Genomic DNA, 17,661 nt, shown 5'->3' with positions numbered 1-17,661 from the left:
AGGCAACTTCGCCTTAAGGGTTTGTTTCATCAGCATATAACCAAATCTAAAATGTTTCTCAATGATCATTAATTTGTTGGTAAAAAGAGAGAATAGCACAACTTGTGGATCCCAGTTTTAGAGGTAGATGTCCACCTGTCCAGAGTCAAACTGGGATTCATTTGGTTACATGAGATATTTTTTAATGACTAGATTCATTGAAATGTTTCTGCAACAGTGACAGAAGTACTCAAGTACAATTTTGAGACACTTCTACTTAACATTTTCTGCTATCGTGTACTTCTGCTCCACTGGATTTCAGAGAGAAAGACTGTATGTTTGACTCCATCATGTTTTCTTAACAGCTGTGAAATCATTTGTTTGATGAGCCAGCAAGTTTCACAGACAGATAAATTAATCCTAGCAAATCCCAACAATCCTCTTTTTCAGGAATAACATCCTCCCCTCTGGTCAGAGATACAGGTTTATGAATATTAGGTGTAACAGATTCAAGATATCATTTATCCATTGTGCAATAAACACTCTTCTAATATACTATAAACTGATTCTTGGCTGCCAGAGATTAGCACTTTATCTTATCCCTGTTCTTATTGTTGAAATTTTTCTTTGCTTTTATTACAAGAACCTTTCATTATATTCTATATTGTGTGTGTAGCAGCACTCTTTATGTCTTATTGTGCTTATGTTTTATGTTTTCATGCTGCAGAGTGAATTGTGGGACAATGAAGATCTGAACTAAACTGTAGTTAACAGTTAACTATTAGAGAAATTTTAATGTATAAAATTATATGAATTAAAATTGCAACGTAAAAAGCTGCTTACACTTTAATAAATTACTAACAGGCCTTTGTCAGAGCAGACTTTCCATAGAAGGGAAAGCTCAGATGTTACTAATAAAATTAACATTGGCTCTGACTATTAAATGTTCCAGTAAACCACAACAGTGTGACAGTGAGTCAGCACAACTCAACACCAGCACCCTGAAACTGAAGCAGCTAAATGGAATTCAACCATCGTTAATTTTACTATTTAAACCTGAGCTTTTCTGACTGTGACGTAAACATGTCAACTGAGAAAAGGCCTGTAATGATCCAGTAATATGATACATGATAGTAACACTGACAGAAGACATTCTGCTGCATAACGAGTACTTTTGATACTTCACTGATACTAACACTTCTGTTCATTTACTCAAGTAAAATATTGAATGCACAACCTTTACTTTAGTTGTAGTATTACGACTTTTACTTAAAGGACAGATACACAATTTTTCAAGTCTGTCTTTAAACAAGTCAGGAGCCCAAATGGACATTGAAACAGGTTTTTCTCGCTGTAATCATTCCTCCTGTTCATACTGACCATTAGAAGATCATTTCATAATACACTTTATATGTAAGTGATGAGGGACATAATCCACAGTCCCCCTTCTCGTTTATCTGAAGCTGATATGAAGCTTCAACCGTCCAAATTAGTCAAATCAAGAAGATATCTTTCAACGTTCAGTGTTTTGAGTTCCTCTTTTTGTTACGGTACTTCCACCGCAGCTCAACAGGGAAACACAAAGAGGGAATTTGATGCTAAAAAGACTGTAAATGTGGCAGATATCCAATTGATATGACTAACACAGACTGTTGGAGCCTCATATAAGCTTCAGGTCAACTTTTAAATGCCTTTTTTCCATGAAATGACTTTGTGGAAACACTGTGGATTTTGTCCCGCATCACTTACATTGAAAGCACATTTGAAGGGGATCTTTTAATAGTCGGTGTGAACAGGAGGGATGATTATAGCGAGGAAAACCTCTTTCAGTGTTCATATGGACACCTGATTATTGTTTTAAGACAGACTTGAGAAATTGTGAACCTGTCCTTTGATGATCTGAATACTCTGTAAACCCTGGAACGCTTAAGTGCAGTTTAAGTGTTTTGTCAATTAAGTTCGGGTCAAACATCTTTAACCTGTAAATCAACAAAACCTCGCTTACTGGGAAACTAATCATGAACAGTGTAGAGCTTCTCATATCACTCCATCTGCTTGTCTTCAAAGAGTCACACACTGGTTTACTTGGTCCTCAGAACAATAAACTGTCCTGTAACTGCTCATACTACACAGATATGTAACTGTGATCACGAGGGAAGAGAAATCCTCGTATCAGTCAGGACAACAACACAAAACAAACAGCTTGCTGGCGCATAGTGCTCACTCCAGGCAGCTGACAGCACAGCAGCCTGTGATGTTTTTGTTTCTCTTATGGCGCAGACAAGAGATGAACCCAGCATGGAAACCAGGACAAGAAACTGAAATGGAAGTTGTTGTTTTTTTTTTCGCCCTCAAGGAGCTTGAAAGAGCTGTGGTGACCCAGCTGATTCAGAGACGTCAGCGCCATCCTCACACAGCAGCTGCTGCCAGTTCGGTGAGGGATGCAGCGTCTAGCACCCAGCAGCTCCACCTGATAACCGCAGAGCAAGAGGAAGGAGAGACAGCTTTGTACTCCATGGGGTGTGACGAATGCAAGAAACACATTTGCAAAGCACACGCCAACATCATTGCACTCTGCCAGTCTTGATCTTGAACACACACACACACACACAGTAACAAGGAAGTGGAAAGTGCACCCTGTTTGTGAGAGTTGATATTTTTAGACAATGTCACTTCAGATAAAACAGTTCTGCCTTGTTTTCTGTCTGGAAAACATGACCAGAAACTTCACATACGTCACCGACTAAACCGTCTCTCTGCAAGGTGTGTTTAGTGGCTGTTCTGGAGCTTTTAGTCATATCAAGTGATCATCATCAGCAGATGGGAGTTTGCTCGGTTGTTGCCTTGGCATCCATCTTGGCAGACGTCTTTATAAACTCAATCTGCTGATAAAGATGTAGTAATGAGTAATATGAGTCAAACTTTCAGAACAGATACTAAATTGACCTTGTGGTGAAACTGTTTACCCAACTGCCGTTTCCTTAAGGTCATGAATGAACTTTGAACCACATCAGTGACGTCATTATGTGGGGTCGTACTATATAAGGCATAGTTTGTACAAAAATGATGTTTTCACTCATTGTTTACAACTTACAACATAAAAGTTATAAAATGAGAATGTGGTGTTTAATGGTTGCTGACAAAGAATTAAGGCTTTATGTAATGATTATTGTCACTATCAATGAATCTATAAATGTTTTTAATTAATGGATTAATTGTTTAGTCTATAAAAAGTCAGACAATGGTAAAAAAAAAAAAAAAGCCTGTTGCAACTGTCGTTTTTAAATTGGCTGTTATCTGATCAACAGTCTTAAATGCAAAGATATTTAATTTTAATGACATAACAAAGAGAAGCAGCAAATCCACACATCTGAAAGGCTGAAACCAAAGTATTATTCAAGAATATTTGCTTAATAATTGAACTTAAACAATAAATCGAATATTAAAAACAGTTGTGCCAATTGTCTAACCATTTCAGCTCTACAAGGGCTTTTACAAAACTGGTCGAAACAGGCACAAAAATCTTATGCGACTGTTGCCAGTTTAACAAAAGTTTTAACATGTTTCACAGCAGCATGAACAAGAAGACAAGGCTACCGTACGACCACCAAAGTCTCTGTTGCTACAGAGAACTAGACAGAAAACATGAGAAAGAAATGAGAAATGATCAGATCGAGGGAAACACAGAACTGGCGGTGTGTCAATTAAAAATACTTTAACTGTGTCTCATAATGAAAGCGGAAAGGCCAGCGAGTTTATTACCAGATGTTGACAGTTGTTTTATCTTAGAGAGAAAAAAGAAACGTGAGACGAGGGTGCAACAGAAATTATTTAAGGCTCTGTTAAATTCTCAGCTTAAAAAAAAAAACAAAAAAACAATATACCATATATCCTGAAAAGTCACAAAAAGCGAAAACCTAGTATAAAATTAAATGTTTAAAACTGGCTACCCATGTCATTAGTTTTTAATAAATAGGTTACTATGAGAGAAAAAATAATAATACAATGTTAAATCTGCGTAACTGTGCCAGAACTTTTATCAAACCACATTGCAGCTGGAGTTATTTGATGACACGTATCAGCATCTCCTGGATTTAAAGCAACACACATCATGTAGTCAAACACAAATATGCACTGAGAGCTTCCATTCGGTCGTTCCAAAATCATTCTCCGACAGAGACTCCTCAAGAAAACGGGAAATTGGAAGACCTGCCTCTGCATGGTTCATGCCTTGTACAGCACAGCGATAATGTTTCCGATGTTTTGACAGAATTCAGGCTAAAAACAGTAAAATGGCTCTTCTTATCACTTCAAGTTGATTTAGTAGGACATTTTCAATTTTGAGCATGCATATTTATGGATGAGTTAGGCTGCCTCAGGCTACTGCGATTAAAAGAAGAGGAAATTCTTGAAATTTATGCCGCTGGGTGGATAAAATGACCATCCCTTAATGAAAATGTCACAGGTTTAATCAAGTTTCCTCAAGCTAAAAAGCTTTTTTTTTCCTAAATAAAATGAGCAGTACACCTGGGCAGCAACAAACTGGCTGCTCATGAGCTCCTTAAGTATGCGTGCTTAAAAGTAAAAATCTGTCAATATTATCAAATACTTTTTCAAACTCCAAACTTGAGACATAATACAATTAATAATAAAGTATATAATAGTGCTTAAAGCAGCTTTAAAAAGAAGCTGCAACCTCACAAACACTCTTGCTTATTACTTCAGGGATACTTCCGACTAAAAGGAGGAAAAAAAAAAAAATAAAGAGAGAGAGACTGAAATTCACAGATGGCCGTCCGAGCTCGCTCCAAGTCAGTCTGTCTTCTGAAGAACAGCTCCATCCTGGGACATCGCAAAGGCCGTTAAGGTTGCAGCAGAAAACGTCTCTAACAGTTATGATATCAAAAATAGGACCGACGTCTTTCCAGTCAGACGCTCTGTGACAGAAAGTCAGAAACTTCACCTTCAGCTACGGTGAAGTTTTGTCAGTAAGGTCAAAAGTTTGGTTGTTCATGGTTCATCAAAATGCTTGTGGAGATCCAGACAGATGCTGCATCTATTAAAAACAGAGAAAAAAGGAGAGCCGATAATTAATACAACAGGTCTAAAAGGTCAAAACTGGCTTTCTCACTGTGCATCTGTGTCAGCTGTGCTTGGCGCAGGCAGCATTTCATCACAGAATCTAAAGTGAGCTTCCTGTTTTGGAACATAATTTCTTTTTCAGGATGTTACATTTTCCTCTTTCTACGGCTCGGCTCACAGGACTGTCTGCTTCATTAGTCTCTACTCTTCGGGGGCTTTTTTCCCCCCCTCCCGCCCCTGAGCTGCTCAGACAGTTGTGTTCTTCATGCCACATACTTTCTGCGATCTTATGATAACAAGCTAAACCAACGGTTTGTGCAGAGCAGCACCACCCACTCGTCCTTCTCACTTCCAGCCGAATCACTCCTCTCCTCTCCCTCGCACTGCACTGAAACACCACACAGTCATCCATGTGTCACATTTCTCCTCAGCTTGTGAACCATTTTTACACCGGCACTGCAGGGACATTTCATCACATTTTGTAAAATTAGTGAGCAGCCAACTGTGCTGTGTTTGTGGGCTCTTTGGCGCGACCCGAGTACGAATCTAATCATGTAAAGGAAGATGGGAACGCCAGCATACGTACCTCTTCTTCACTGTACCACACAGGCTGTGCAGCACTGTTCCTGCTTTTCCGGCAGCGTGGAATAATTCATCTGTCGGACTATCTCGGCGAACAGCTCATCCACCATGGTCTTGCTCTTGGCAGAAGTTTCAATAAAAGGGCAGCCCCACTCTTGAGCCAGAGCTCGCCCGTCTGACCCTGCGACCTCACGCTCAGACTCCAGGTCGACTTTGTTCCCCACCAGGATCAACGGCACCTTCTCGAAGCGCTTCACTCGCACTATTTGGTCTCGCATTGGCCTTATGTCCTGAAAGATGGAAGAGGAACATGAGCATGTTAGTTTCCTGAAAACAACAAGGCAGTTTATAGGGCGGGAGTAAAAATGCAGTATAAACACTACAGTTGTGTCCTAATTCCATAAGAATGTTTTGTTTATGCAGTGAGTTCACACTAGAAAAGTGAGAAAATTAAGCATATGCAAAAAAAGTCACTAATCATCCCTTAAACCTGAAACTGTTTCACCTCAGACGCTTGAGGAAATTCTGGGTATCCCCTCAAATTTTTACCACTGCACCATCAAGAGAGCCAGAGAGACAGCGCCGAACAGGCCCACAAGGCCCCACAAGGAGTGGTTCGTTCAGCTGAACATACAATAGGCGGTGCTCTACTCTGTCTAAAGGATATTTACACCCGTCTCTACAAGAATAAGGCTGAGAGAATCATTAAAGAACCCAAACACCCAGATTAACAGCCTTTTCTCCCTGCTGCGGTTGGGAAGAAGGTACCGGATACACCAAACCAGCACCGAGAGGCTCAGGACGAGCTTCTGCCCTCAGACCACTAAGATCCTAAATGAGGTCACTACCTAAGACCCCCCCCAATCATACACATATATTTATTACCATTTTTAAATACATAAATTGCCACTAATTGCATTTGTTTTTACCTTTCTTACGTCATAGTTGGATCCATTAACATTTTAATTAATCTATCTATCTATCTCTAGTTCAACACTATTTCATATCTGTTGGCTATAATCTCAGTTGAAACTGATCACTTGATTGTGTAGCAAATAAATGCAATATAGAAATAAAAACAATGACTCCTTTGACAGTTTCCTCTGCAGTTACAAAGATGATGATGTACAGTAGATCACTGTTTTGCAGTAAATAAGGTATTATTGATCCCCTGTTTTAAGATGCTAATACAGCATGAGTACACACATTGTGTGTTACTTTAACTTTACGACATTAGCAATAGTCTTAAGTAAATAGGAGTCACAGGATGGTGCATGGATCTGAAATAGCAGCACTAACAACATGAACACTATACATCACACCTTTATGTAGCAACTTAATACCCTGACCGACCACTTTTCCACATATGTGCACTTTAAAGTCCCCATCAGTTCAAAAATGTGTTTTCTTCTTGTTATTTCAGTTGAATGTTTGAGCTTCACTGTGCAGAATGGTGTTTGTGCAGAGTTTGACACTAGAAAGCTGTTTTCACTTTCATCTGCTTAAAAAGTTTCTCTGAGCTCATTGAAACTCTGACTTTAAGGGGCGGACCTACAGGCATGATTTGCGACAACACAAATAGTTTGGAAGACAAAAATGGTTCAATATTCAACTTATACAAGTGTGATGTTGAAACCTGAAGCCTCCAGTGCACAAACACTTAGAAATGACTTTACAGCCAAGTAGGAGACATCTTGTGTCCAGCAGGTCATCACCTTCTTCCTATATTATAAATCCATTATAATCTTGTTATCCTGCTTTATGCTGTATTTCTCTAATTTGTCTTTCTTGTTCTATTCTGCACACACAACATCTACTGTCCGTCCTCGGAGAGGAATCCCTCTTCTGTTGCTCTTACTGAGGTTTCTTCCATTTTTTCCCCATTAAAGGGTTTTTTAGGGAGTTTTTCCTCAATCTAATTGAGGCTCTAGGGACAAAGGATGGTGTATTACTGTACAGACTGTAAAGCCCCTCGAGGCAAATTTGTGATATTGGGTTATACAAATAAAATTGACTTAACTTGACTAACTATATGTGCATATTCATAGATTCTCTGATTTTTAATGAGGGAGAAGGAGGTGATTTTAACAATATAATTTAACTTTTTGTGGAAAAACTATGTCAGACATAAATTATTATTCAAAGTGGAGTATTTTATATATACATTAAACATGTCTGGAGGGGATCTTTGAGTTATGAGTGTGTGAAATGAGCTGCTGCACGGCAGGCTACCTGGAAGGACTGCTGGTTGACCAGGCTGTAGACCAGGATGAAGCCCTGCCCGTTCTTGATGTACAAGTCTCTCATGGAGGCGAACTGTTCCGTCCCCGCCGTGTCCAGGATCTCCAGCACGGAGGGCGACGAGTCCACCTCGATCTCCTTGCGGTAGAAGTCCTCGATGGTCGGGTCGTATTTCTCGATGAAGGTGCCGGTGACAAACTGGACGGTCAGCGCGGACTTGCCGACGCCGCCGCTGCCCAGCACGACAACTTTATATTCTTTCATTTGAGGGGAGGGGGGCGATTGGGAGGCAGGCTAAACGTAGCGGCTAACGACGTAGCTACGCTGTTATACTCGCTCCAGAAACATTTATCAGGCCTTTTAAACAAACGGCAAATGTTAGGTGATGTATAGTAACCCCTCTTCTTTCACTTTAACCCGGCTCCAGCGTTCATACTTGTTGTTTTGTTAGCTAGAAGAGGAAAAGTTGACCGTTAACTCCGTTAACGTTAGCTGGCGGTAAGTCCCATGCTTCGAGCTTCAAGCGTTTACCGGGGGGGGGGGGGGGGACTGGCTGCCTGGCTACAGACACGGTGCTTCTCTTCCCCTTACCGACAGCATGCCAATTCCTCCGCACACACTCCGCCGGTGTCGTTGAGCACAGTGCTGGGTTGTGCCCGTCCGTCTGCCCCCGGGCCTGGTTCTGGTTCCCGGCCCCGGCAACTCGGCGCCGGTGTGCGCTATCGACGGACGCACCGCAGAGTCAAAATTACACTCCGAGGGTCCATTGGTTGCAGTGTTGCTGCTCCAGTGTGTGTTTAACACCGCACTGGGCAGGTTTTATTACAGAAAGAAAATATTTTTCTCCTCCAACTGCTTCCCTAAGTCTAAATGCCTCGTTTCCGCTAACTGGAACAACACTTCCGGTTATGTGTTTTTCTACGTTTTCCGGTTCCGGTGTTACATCGTATTTGGTGACCCATCAGATTCTGTGACCTGCAATATTGGAAGAAGTACTCAGATCCTTTACTTGAGTAAAAGTATCAATACCACAATGTAAAAAATACTTAATTACAAGTAAAAATCATGCATTTAATATCATACTTATTTAAAAGTATATAAGTATTACCAGCTAAATTTACTTAAAGTACTAAAGTACTTTAGTACTTTAAGTAGGATGTTTACTTCTAATGAACTACTTTTACATTGTGGTATTGATACTTTTACTTCTTCCAACCTTGCAGATCACAGAATCTTTTTTTTTTTCTTTTTTCTTTTTTTTTTACAGGTCACAGAATCTGATGGGTCACCAAACACGGTGTAACACCGGCTGCGTTCCGGTTATGTGTGAGTAAAATCATCTTTATTAGTGTGTTTTCACATACAAGCATTTTGACCCCGGTTCAGTGGCTCTCAGTGTACGTACACAAAAATAACTTCATACACAACAATCTTCAGAAATATACACAAGGAATGACTTTATAAAGGTGAAACTGTTTCAGGATATAACAGGATATAAATAGAGTAAAGAAGTGAAGAGTGCTGAGATGAATATTAAATGGTTAAAAAAATGACATTATTTTATATACATATAGTAGGTGGTTACTGTATATTCTGTTATGACCTGGCTCAAGTAGCCACAACAAAGAGACATAAAGACACATAAAATAATAGTGTCTATAATAGTGTTTTCATGCTGGATAAGTGACAGAATTATTCACATTTTTACAAGCAGATGTTTTGACTTGCACAGGTGTAGCTAATAACATTAGTATTGCTTTGTCCAATTTAGCTGTGAGCCAGCATGCACATTACCATAATAGCACAGTAAATTCATTTATTTATTTTTACTGAATTTATTCAGTGTGGTGTTGATGCACAATGTTGTCCCTAAAAGGATATGTTCACAGGTGCAACAGAGCGCACTTTTGACTAAATCCAACCTAACCACAGCAATCAGACGTGCAACGGACTTGAAACTTTAAACCACACAAGGTAGTGCTTATACGATGGCCGTGCAAAAATGAAAAGAAAGGAAAACAGTCTAAGAAGAGAAATAAAAGAGTATTTAATTTCTCAAATATTAAAAGAAAGATTCAGTTTTTCAAGTCTGTCTTAAAACAACAGTCATGTGTCCATATGAGCACTGAAAGAGGTTTTCTTGCTGCTCTTTCATACTGAACTTATGATTACTTCAAAAGATCCACTTCAAATGTGCTTTCAATGTAAGTGATGGGGGCCAAAACCCACAGTGTTTCCACACAGTAATTTAAAAAAAAACTTTCTTTTTTGTCTTTTTAGCATCAAATTCCACCCTTGCGCTTCCCTGTTGAGCTGCAGTGGAAGTATCGTAACAAAAAGAGGAACTTGGCATTAAAAAGACTGTAAGGTTGAAAGATTTCTACTTGATTTGACTCATTTGGAAGGATGGAGCCTCATATTAGCTTTGGATGAACTTTTAAGTACATTTTTGCTCAATATGAGGACTGTGGGTTTTGTTCACCATCATTTACATTGTAAGTGCATTATAAAGGGATCTTCTAATGGTCAGTATGAACATGAGGAATGATTATAGCAAGAAAAACCTGCTTCAGTGTTCATTAGGGCTCCCAACTGTTGTTTTAAGAGATGAATTGTGAATCCGTCCTTTAAAACATGCAGAAACTAATCTCATTGTTGTCAGTATTTGGCTGCATTAGTCATAGTTACTTCTGAATGCCTTGAAATGTGAGAACTGTTCATATAATTGATCAATTTAAGCATTTATTAATCAGATACAAACAAAATACTAGTAGATACAAATGAATACAACACTAGATAGTAATAACTAGAGTTTTCCATTTACACATTAATACATGTACAATATTTTACTCTGTATACAGATGATAAAAGTGCATTTAAAACATTTAAGTCAGTCTTTCATGTTGGGAAGAAATACACAGGAAGTGATTTAATTTATCTTTCTTTCTGATTCAACCCCACTTTAAAGAGCAAAGTAACACAAATTGAAAATCTTATTGTTGCTGCAGTGATGTAAAAGTGTACTTCCAGGTGTGTCAGTACACCGTGATATCATTGTTATGAGTGGGTGTGCTCCGAAACCTGACTGGGTGGGTTTGGTTTCCACTATATTTGAATTTTGGCACACGAAACAGTACATGTTGCTCCTGCTGGCCCTGTGTGGCAAGTAAACAAAACACCGCGTGTATCAAAAATAAAGTCAAAAATAGGTCATAAACAAGTCAAACTAGTAAACAAATAAGCCACATGGAATTTAAAATTCACCACAGCAGATTCAACATCAACGCAGATTTCCGCCACCGTTACCGCTACGTGATAAGTGGCACGCCAGCACGACCAGAATGAAGCTCAGCCTGTGGTTACAGGTGCAACAGAGCGTACTTTTGACCAAACCCAACCCAAACCACATAAATCAGATGCACAACGGACATAAATAAGACGTGCAACGGACTTGAAACTTTCAACCACACGAGGCAGTGAAACACTGCCTCTTGGCACGTCATCACATCACACTTCATCTTTCATGTTTTTGTTTCTGTTGCTTTTAACTTTTAGCTCAGTCACGGTGGGAAACGTACTCCTATAATTACACACAACTATGATGTCGAACAACAAGAAGTACTTTGATTTGGTCTGATATGCTAGCTGTAATTTAAATTAAACATTGTAGTTAAGAAGGTCTAAATATTGCATTATTTCAACATTGCAAGTGCACCTGTAAATCTAACCTTCATATAAACACAATCAACAGTCATTCACAGGTAAACAAACACCTTATAATCCATAAATGTATGACAGGACGGCAACAAAACACACTACAAGAGGATCACAATTATGTGTTTTATTAAAGGTCAAACAGAAATCGCTGAACTCATCATAGGCACAGTAACTTACTCTTAATAGCTATACACTGCAAAATAAATTGGCATGTAGCACAGCAGCACATACAAGCACCACAAGCAGAAAACAGAGTGAAATGATAGGTGACTAAGAAACAGCAGTCACTTTCAAGTCTGTCCTAGAGTGTCAGAAAGAGTTTTTTTTTTTCATATGGCTTAGTCCTGAACAGTCTTTGGCCCTCGTCACCGTCCACATGTTGCCGTTCAGTCTGGCACTTTAGCGATTGTACCCAATTTAATAACAGCTCACCAACAAAAGGATTTAAAAATAAAGGGACACATTTTACACACAGTCAATACATGTTTTTGAGATTTAAATGTAGAGCATAAACAAAACAAAACAAAAAAATCACATTTTGCATGATAAAGGCACAATTACAACTGAACTGTTTTAAAATGATGATAACAATTAATCAATTACAGAATAAAATCAATGTAATATGCATATGTTGGCGACTGGAAACCCACATTATGTTGGTTAAGTCCACTCCACAAGTACTTTTCCCCTCATACATTGAGACAGAAGTGATAAATGGGAGCTGGTGAGTCAAAGTAGAGAAGCTTTGGTGAGTTTTGGGTACACGTCCAACAGAGACCCGTCTCTGTGCACAGACGCTTCAAGTCAATATTCAACAGTCAAGAGGGCTGTGAACCGATTCACCAGGATGACTCAGTCAAATCCACCACTAGGACAAGTGCCATGGCAACAAAATCGCTGGCTTTAAGAGCAAATTGAAGAGCATCACATGTCCAAATCTGCAGGAACAGAGTCGTGTAAGGATGTTGTTGCTGCTGCTGCTGCTGCTGCGAGAATAACATCGGAAAACCAGGTTGTTTGCAATTTTGACTATAATCCTGAGGAGAATTCAGATTTATTATTGTTTTGGATAATGACAACAAGGGAGCAAATAATAACTAATTTCACAAAATGACAGAAATGAATGTGAACTTTAAACCCTGTGTACAAATCTCACACCAATGTCCTTCTATAATCTGATCTTCATATCCGATCTTATTTTCCGGGCTGCTTTTCTACAGGCAGCCTGCAGGTGGAGCTACTCTGTGCTTCATTTTGATGCATTACTGTGTGCACCTGCATGTTGTTGTGTATTCATGAGCTATAGACAAGTTAAGCACTGGTTTATCACATATATTCCAGCTTGACTGTTTCTTTTAATCCACCTCTCTTGTTTGATGTCAGGGTCAGACATTATTGGACCAAAATTGCTTCTGTAAATTAACCGATAAAAGCTTCTTTTTTTTTTTTAAAGCAAACCATTTGTGGTTTAGAGCTAGGCAATGTCACGCTTAGCAAAGAACAGGGCTCTAGCAAACAAACAAACAAACAAACAAACAAAAAGACATGAAGCAATCTTTTTATACTATAATAAAATGATAGACATACTCATCATTAACGCTACATTGATTTGATTTTTTAATCAACTCTTTTATCTATATTTATTCAAAATAAATTTTGAGTATTTTGACATAGTTATGTACATAAGTGCAAACAAGGTGAACATCACACATTCGTATACACCACGGCAAGGATCGACATCACCCAGCACAGCTGGGCAGGAAGAGACTTCTGGACCACCTTCTCAGCCAAAACTGAAACACTAATGAAAGCTCACACCTCCAAACACAGACATCTGAGCGACGCCCGTCTGGTCTGCAGGAGGAGAAGTTTGAATTTTACAGAAAATAGATGAATTCAAATCTTGCATTCAGTCCAAAAGCCTCTTTACCTCCCTGACAGATAGGTGTTTGCTTTAAAAGCCAAAATCCATTCGTATTTTTTTTTTCAAAAACACCATGTACAACAACAAAAATAACAATTAAGGTCAAATAAACAAAACAAAATAAACACCTGATCTCCCCTAAGGACCTTTGGATATTACAAGGAATTTAAGTTTTCCATACAAAATATTTAATCATGTCGCAATTACAAGACAAACTAATTAGACATTCCCTTTTTGAATAAGTTAGTGATGTATGTTATTTCAATTCATGTGAAAAAATTCACAATTAGGATAATAGAAAGGTAGCCATGTTGTCATTTTGTTGCCATAGCAACAGCAACTATTACCATTAACAATGACTCCATCATTGTATACAAATGTAGATTCTCATATTATACCTTTTTTCTTGTTGGTCTACACAAACTATTAACTATGTATAAATGATTTTTTTTTGTTTCCATGCTGTGTTTTTTTTTTAATGTCAAATAAAAAAAAGCTAAACTTACCATTAATACATGTCATTTTTATACACAGCTATCACATCTTTATACAGTGAACGAGAAATAAGGCCCTTTGTTTGCACCCCGGGAACCAGAAGTATGCTAACTGTCCACATGCTAAAGGATCTGCTCAGAGACAATGAGCAGAGCGTTTTGCATATTCCAGGAGTTATGATTCATGAATGTATGTAAAAGTACAGTTGGCCCTAAAGGAGAATGAGAAAGGGAAAGAGGTAAAAACAAATTTGAAATTTTCTCGTGCCACACCGTAACTCCCCTCACTAACACGCTCTTGTGCATCGATACATACATCTAAATGTACTTAGAATTCAAATGCCCTCAAGAGGCACAATTTATTAATCAAGTATTCTGTTATTTCCAGCTGACAGCAGTAAGTGAAGGCATAATGATGTGAAGGAGAAGAGGAGGAGACAAAGGCTAAGACTAGAGGGACGGGTTTTCTTGGCTGGACAAAACTAGTCTTTCAAAGCTGTAAGATTTAGACAAACTCAATTTGCCCGGACATTCGAATTATCAATTTCATTGACTAAGAGAGGAACATTTCTGCTTAAATCCTTCAAAGATTTGAAAAACTGTCGTCACGGCCACCGCTCAACACACTCAAACACGGAGGTAAAGGAGATGTACAGTCTTGTACTGAAAAGTACATTTCTTTAGAGATAATCACGTACTGTTTGAGATAAAATAAAGAAAATGTAAAAAGTAAATGATAGTTTAAAGAAGAACAAATACATTTTTAGGAAATACGCTTATTCGCTTCCTTTCCAAGAGTTAGATGGGAGGATTGATACCGCTCTCATGTCTGTACACGAAATACGAGGCTTGAGCCTGGAGATGGTTAGCTTAGCATAGCTTAGCATAAAGACTGGAAACAGGTTGGAAACAGCTAGCCTGGCTCTGTCCAGAGGTTAAAAATAATCTGACTTCCAACACCTCTAAAACTCACTAATGAACAAGTTATATCTCTTTTGATTAATCCACACAAAAGCTGAAATGTAAAAAAAATATCTCTGGTTGCCTGGCAACCTCACAGTGACAACGAGATTCCAGATAGTCACTGTGTCTGACTGTTGTTTGTCAAGAAACAGTGACGTCACGTAATTCCCACCACAATATATTGTTGTTTTTACATTGGTCTTTATGTGCTAATTAAATAGATTAGATTCAACATAATTAGTAAATATTCGAGTTGCTGGTTGTTGGATATTTTAACCTTTGGACATTTCCAGCTGTTTCCCAGTGCTTCCAGTCTTTATGCTAAGCTAATCGCATGCTGGACTCTTGCTTCTTAGTCGCACAACAGAAGTTTTCACATCTATAAATTGCGATGCATTGCATTGTGGGATTGTTATCAGAAAGTGCTACTGACACGACTTTTTTTGCTCCATTTTTATGGTATTATGTGGTGGATAAATTTTCACACCCACACAAATAAAATGTCAGACAGTAAACATAGTGCTGGAGCTGTAAGGATTAGCTGATTAATCTATTAGTTGCCAAATATCAAATTAATCGCTCACTATTTTGATAATCAATTAATGGTTTTGAGTCATTTTTTAAGAAAAGCAAATTCAAATTCTCTGATAGTAAACTAAATATCTTTGTGTTGTGGACTGTTGGTCGGGACAAAACTAGAAATCTGAGGACGTGTTCTTGGGCTTTGGGAAACACGGATCGACATTTTCTTGACAAAACAATTAATAAGTCAAATGAGAAAATAATCAACAGATTAATCAATTATGAAAGTAAATGTTAGTTGCAGCCCTCCATTGTGAACTGTTGATATTAAGTATTTCTCTTCTAATCTAACTCAGTAAAAAAGCGAATAAGCGTACTGTTCCTTTAAAGGGACACATTTGTACTAATTCAGTTCCTACAGGCGACACACTGAATCAGACGTCCAGGTGGCGACCGCCCTCATCCGACGAGACTCGGGGTCGAACCTAGACAGCGGCGCTTCCAGCTTGGCCCTATCCAACAGTTAAGGGGGTGGGAAGCCAGTGAGGGATCATGTCACTAGTGACTCTGACTGAACGATCTGTCTATACCGTCTACTTCTGTATATGCCCTCCGCCGCAGACAAAGAGCGCACTGCAGCACAGCGTGAACTGGCCTGTCGACATCATTTGAAAAAGAAAAAAAAAAAAAAACTAAAAACAAAAAGGGTCACACAGATTTTCTCAATTTTCTGCCCAATGATTATACCGCTGTTTATAGGTGCATTTTGGGCACTTTGGGTACATAATAGTACTTTTGAAGGTACAGTAGGGGTACAAAAACTGACTTGCAGTAAAGGGTACTGTAATGTACCTGTATGGTGTACATTTGTACTTCAAAAAGTACAATTCTGCTCTACCTTTTCTGAGAGTGAAAGATATTTCTAAAAGTAGTCACACCACCCACTGACATTAAATATAAATCTATATAACAATACACATACTTTTATATGTCTTAACACAGTATCAGCATGGTACCTATGTGACCTCAGAAAGAGTCTATATATAGTGAATCATTACATTTCAACATGCCGACCTTTTAGAAGGGCATGTTTAGAGTTTTTGCATTAGATACATTCACGACACGATAACATTATCTAGAATGAATAATGTTCTGTGTGAAATGCCGTAATATCTGCAGCATTTACAACTAACCAAATATGTGATTCATTGTCTCTTTCAACACACGTACGTATGCACACAACTCACTGTTTTATTTTTTTACACTAACAATAAGACAGCACAGCTGTCTCAGAGAAGAAACTAATACAGAGATGTAATTTACTACTTTAATAATGTACCAAATAACACATTTATCTGTGAGCACTGGTCTGTTCTTACAGTGTATCGACAGTGGTGGTTTGAGGAGACTTGAAAGAGGCACATTTGAATTTGGATAAAAGTGATTTCAGCCCAGTTTCCAAAGCTGTTAAGTTCAATTTTATACGCCTGCAGAGCAGTTTCTGCCTGGACATTTGAAAACCAAAAAATCCAGCTGGTATGTAATTTCTTTTTTTTTTTTTTCTTTTTTAACCACCAGACATCAAACGGGTGATTTATTCCTCCATCTCACGAGTTAACCACAACTCAGCTCCACTCATAACAACTGTGGCTTCTGTATTTAGAGTCTGACGACTTTTGACATAAAGGACACATCAGTAAAAAAGACGACGACACATTTTTAAAGTCAGACAGGACATTTTCAAGTTCTAAGCTTTCTCCCTGAAGAGCCATAAAACATAAAAATCTTGTGCCACTTATTCAATCCAAACGCCTCACAAAAGGAGGGAATTACACAAACAAACTGCCTCTTTTAAAAAAAAAAAAAAAAAAAAAATCTAAGCATTTGAGAAGGAAACATTTATTAGGAGGAATTATTCGGGTATTGCATTAAACGGGGGAGCTCCTTGCATATACCGCCGCTTCGCTTGGCACTCACTGAACAGTCTTTGGGCACAACAGCAGGAAACAAATCCAGCTTCTGTCTTAATTCAGATTTCAGGTGTAAAGCTTAAGATTTCAAAAAAAAAAAAGCCGGTAATCTTAGATTTCCACCCTCACAAATTTGATAATTTTGTTGCAGTAAGAAGTTATCGCCTGTAGATTGTCATTCTTTTAC

At 38.5% G+C, this 17,661-nt stretch overlaps 2 protein-coding genes across 4 annotated transcripts in view; both read right to left on the bottom strand.

Moving 5' to 3' along the window:
• Window positions 1-3,350: 3,350 nt before the first annotated feature.
• Window positions 3,351-8,800, bottom strand: rap2c (RAP2C, member of RAS oncogene family). Its single transcript, XM_067599535.1, has 3 exons — window positions 7,876-8,800; window positions 5,648-5,933; window positions 3,351-5,035 (listed from the first exon to the last, which is right to left on the bottom strand). The coding sequence occupies exons 1-2, from the start codon at window positions 8,146-8,148 to the stop codon at window positions 5,655-5,657; spliced, it is 552 nt and encodes a 183-aa protein (XP_067455636.1). The 5' UTR covers window positions 8,149-8,800; the 3' UTR covers window positions 3,351-5,035; window positions 5,648-5,654.
• A 2,910-nt stretch (window positions 8,801-11,710) lies between these two features.
• Window positions 11,711-17,661, bottom strand: part of mbnl3 (muscleblind-like splicing regulator 3) — a 31,484-nt gene continuing 25,533 nt past the window's right edge. For all 3 annotated transcript variants that reach the window (XM_067599527.1, XM_067599528.1, XM_067599526.1), the window contains one exon: window positions 11,711-14,231. In XM_067599527.1, coding sequence (XP_067455628.1) covers window positions 14,202-14,231 — 30 coding nt within the window. In that variant the 3' untranslated portion in view covers window positions 11,711-14,201. The remainder of the gene's footprint in view (window positions 14,232-17,661) is intronic.

The sequence above is a fragment of the Thunnus thynnus genome, chromosome 9 (assembly GCF_963924715.1).
Source record: "Thunnus thynnus chromosome 9, fThuThy2.1, whole genome shotgun sequence".
NCBI lineage: Eukaryota > Metazoa > Chordata > Actinopteri > Scombriformes > Scombridae > Thunnus > Thunnus thynnus.
Note: the sequence above shows the minus strand (reverse complement) of the source record. Positions and strands in the feature narration are given on the sequence as shown.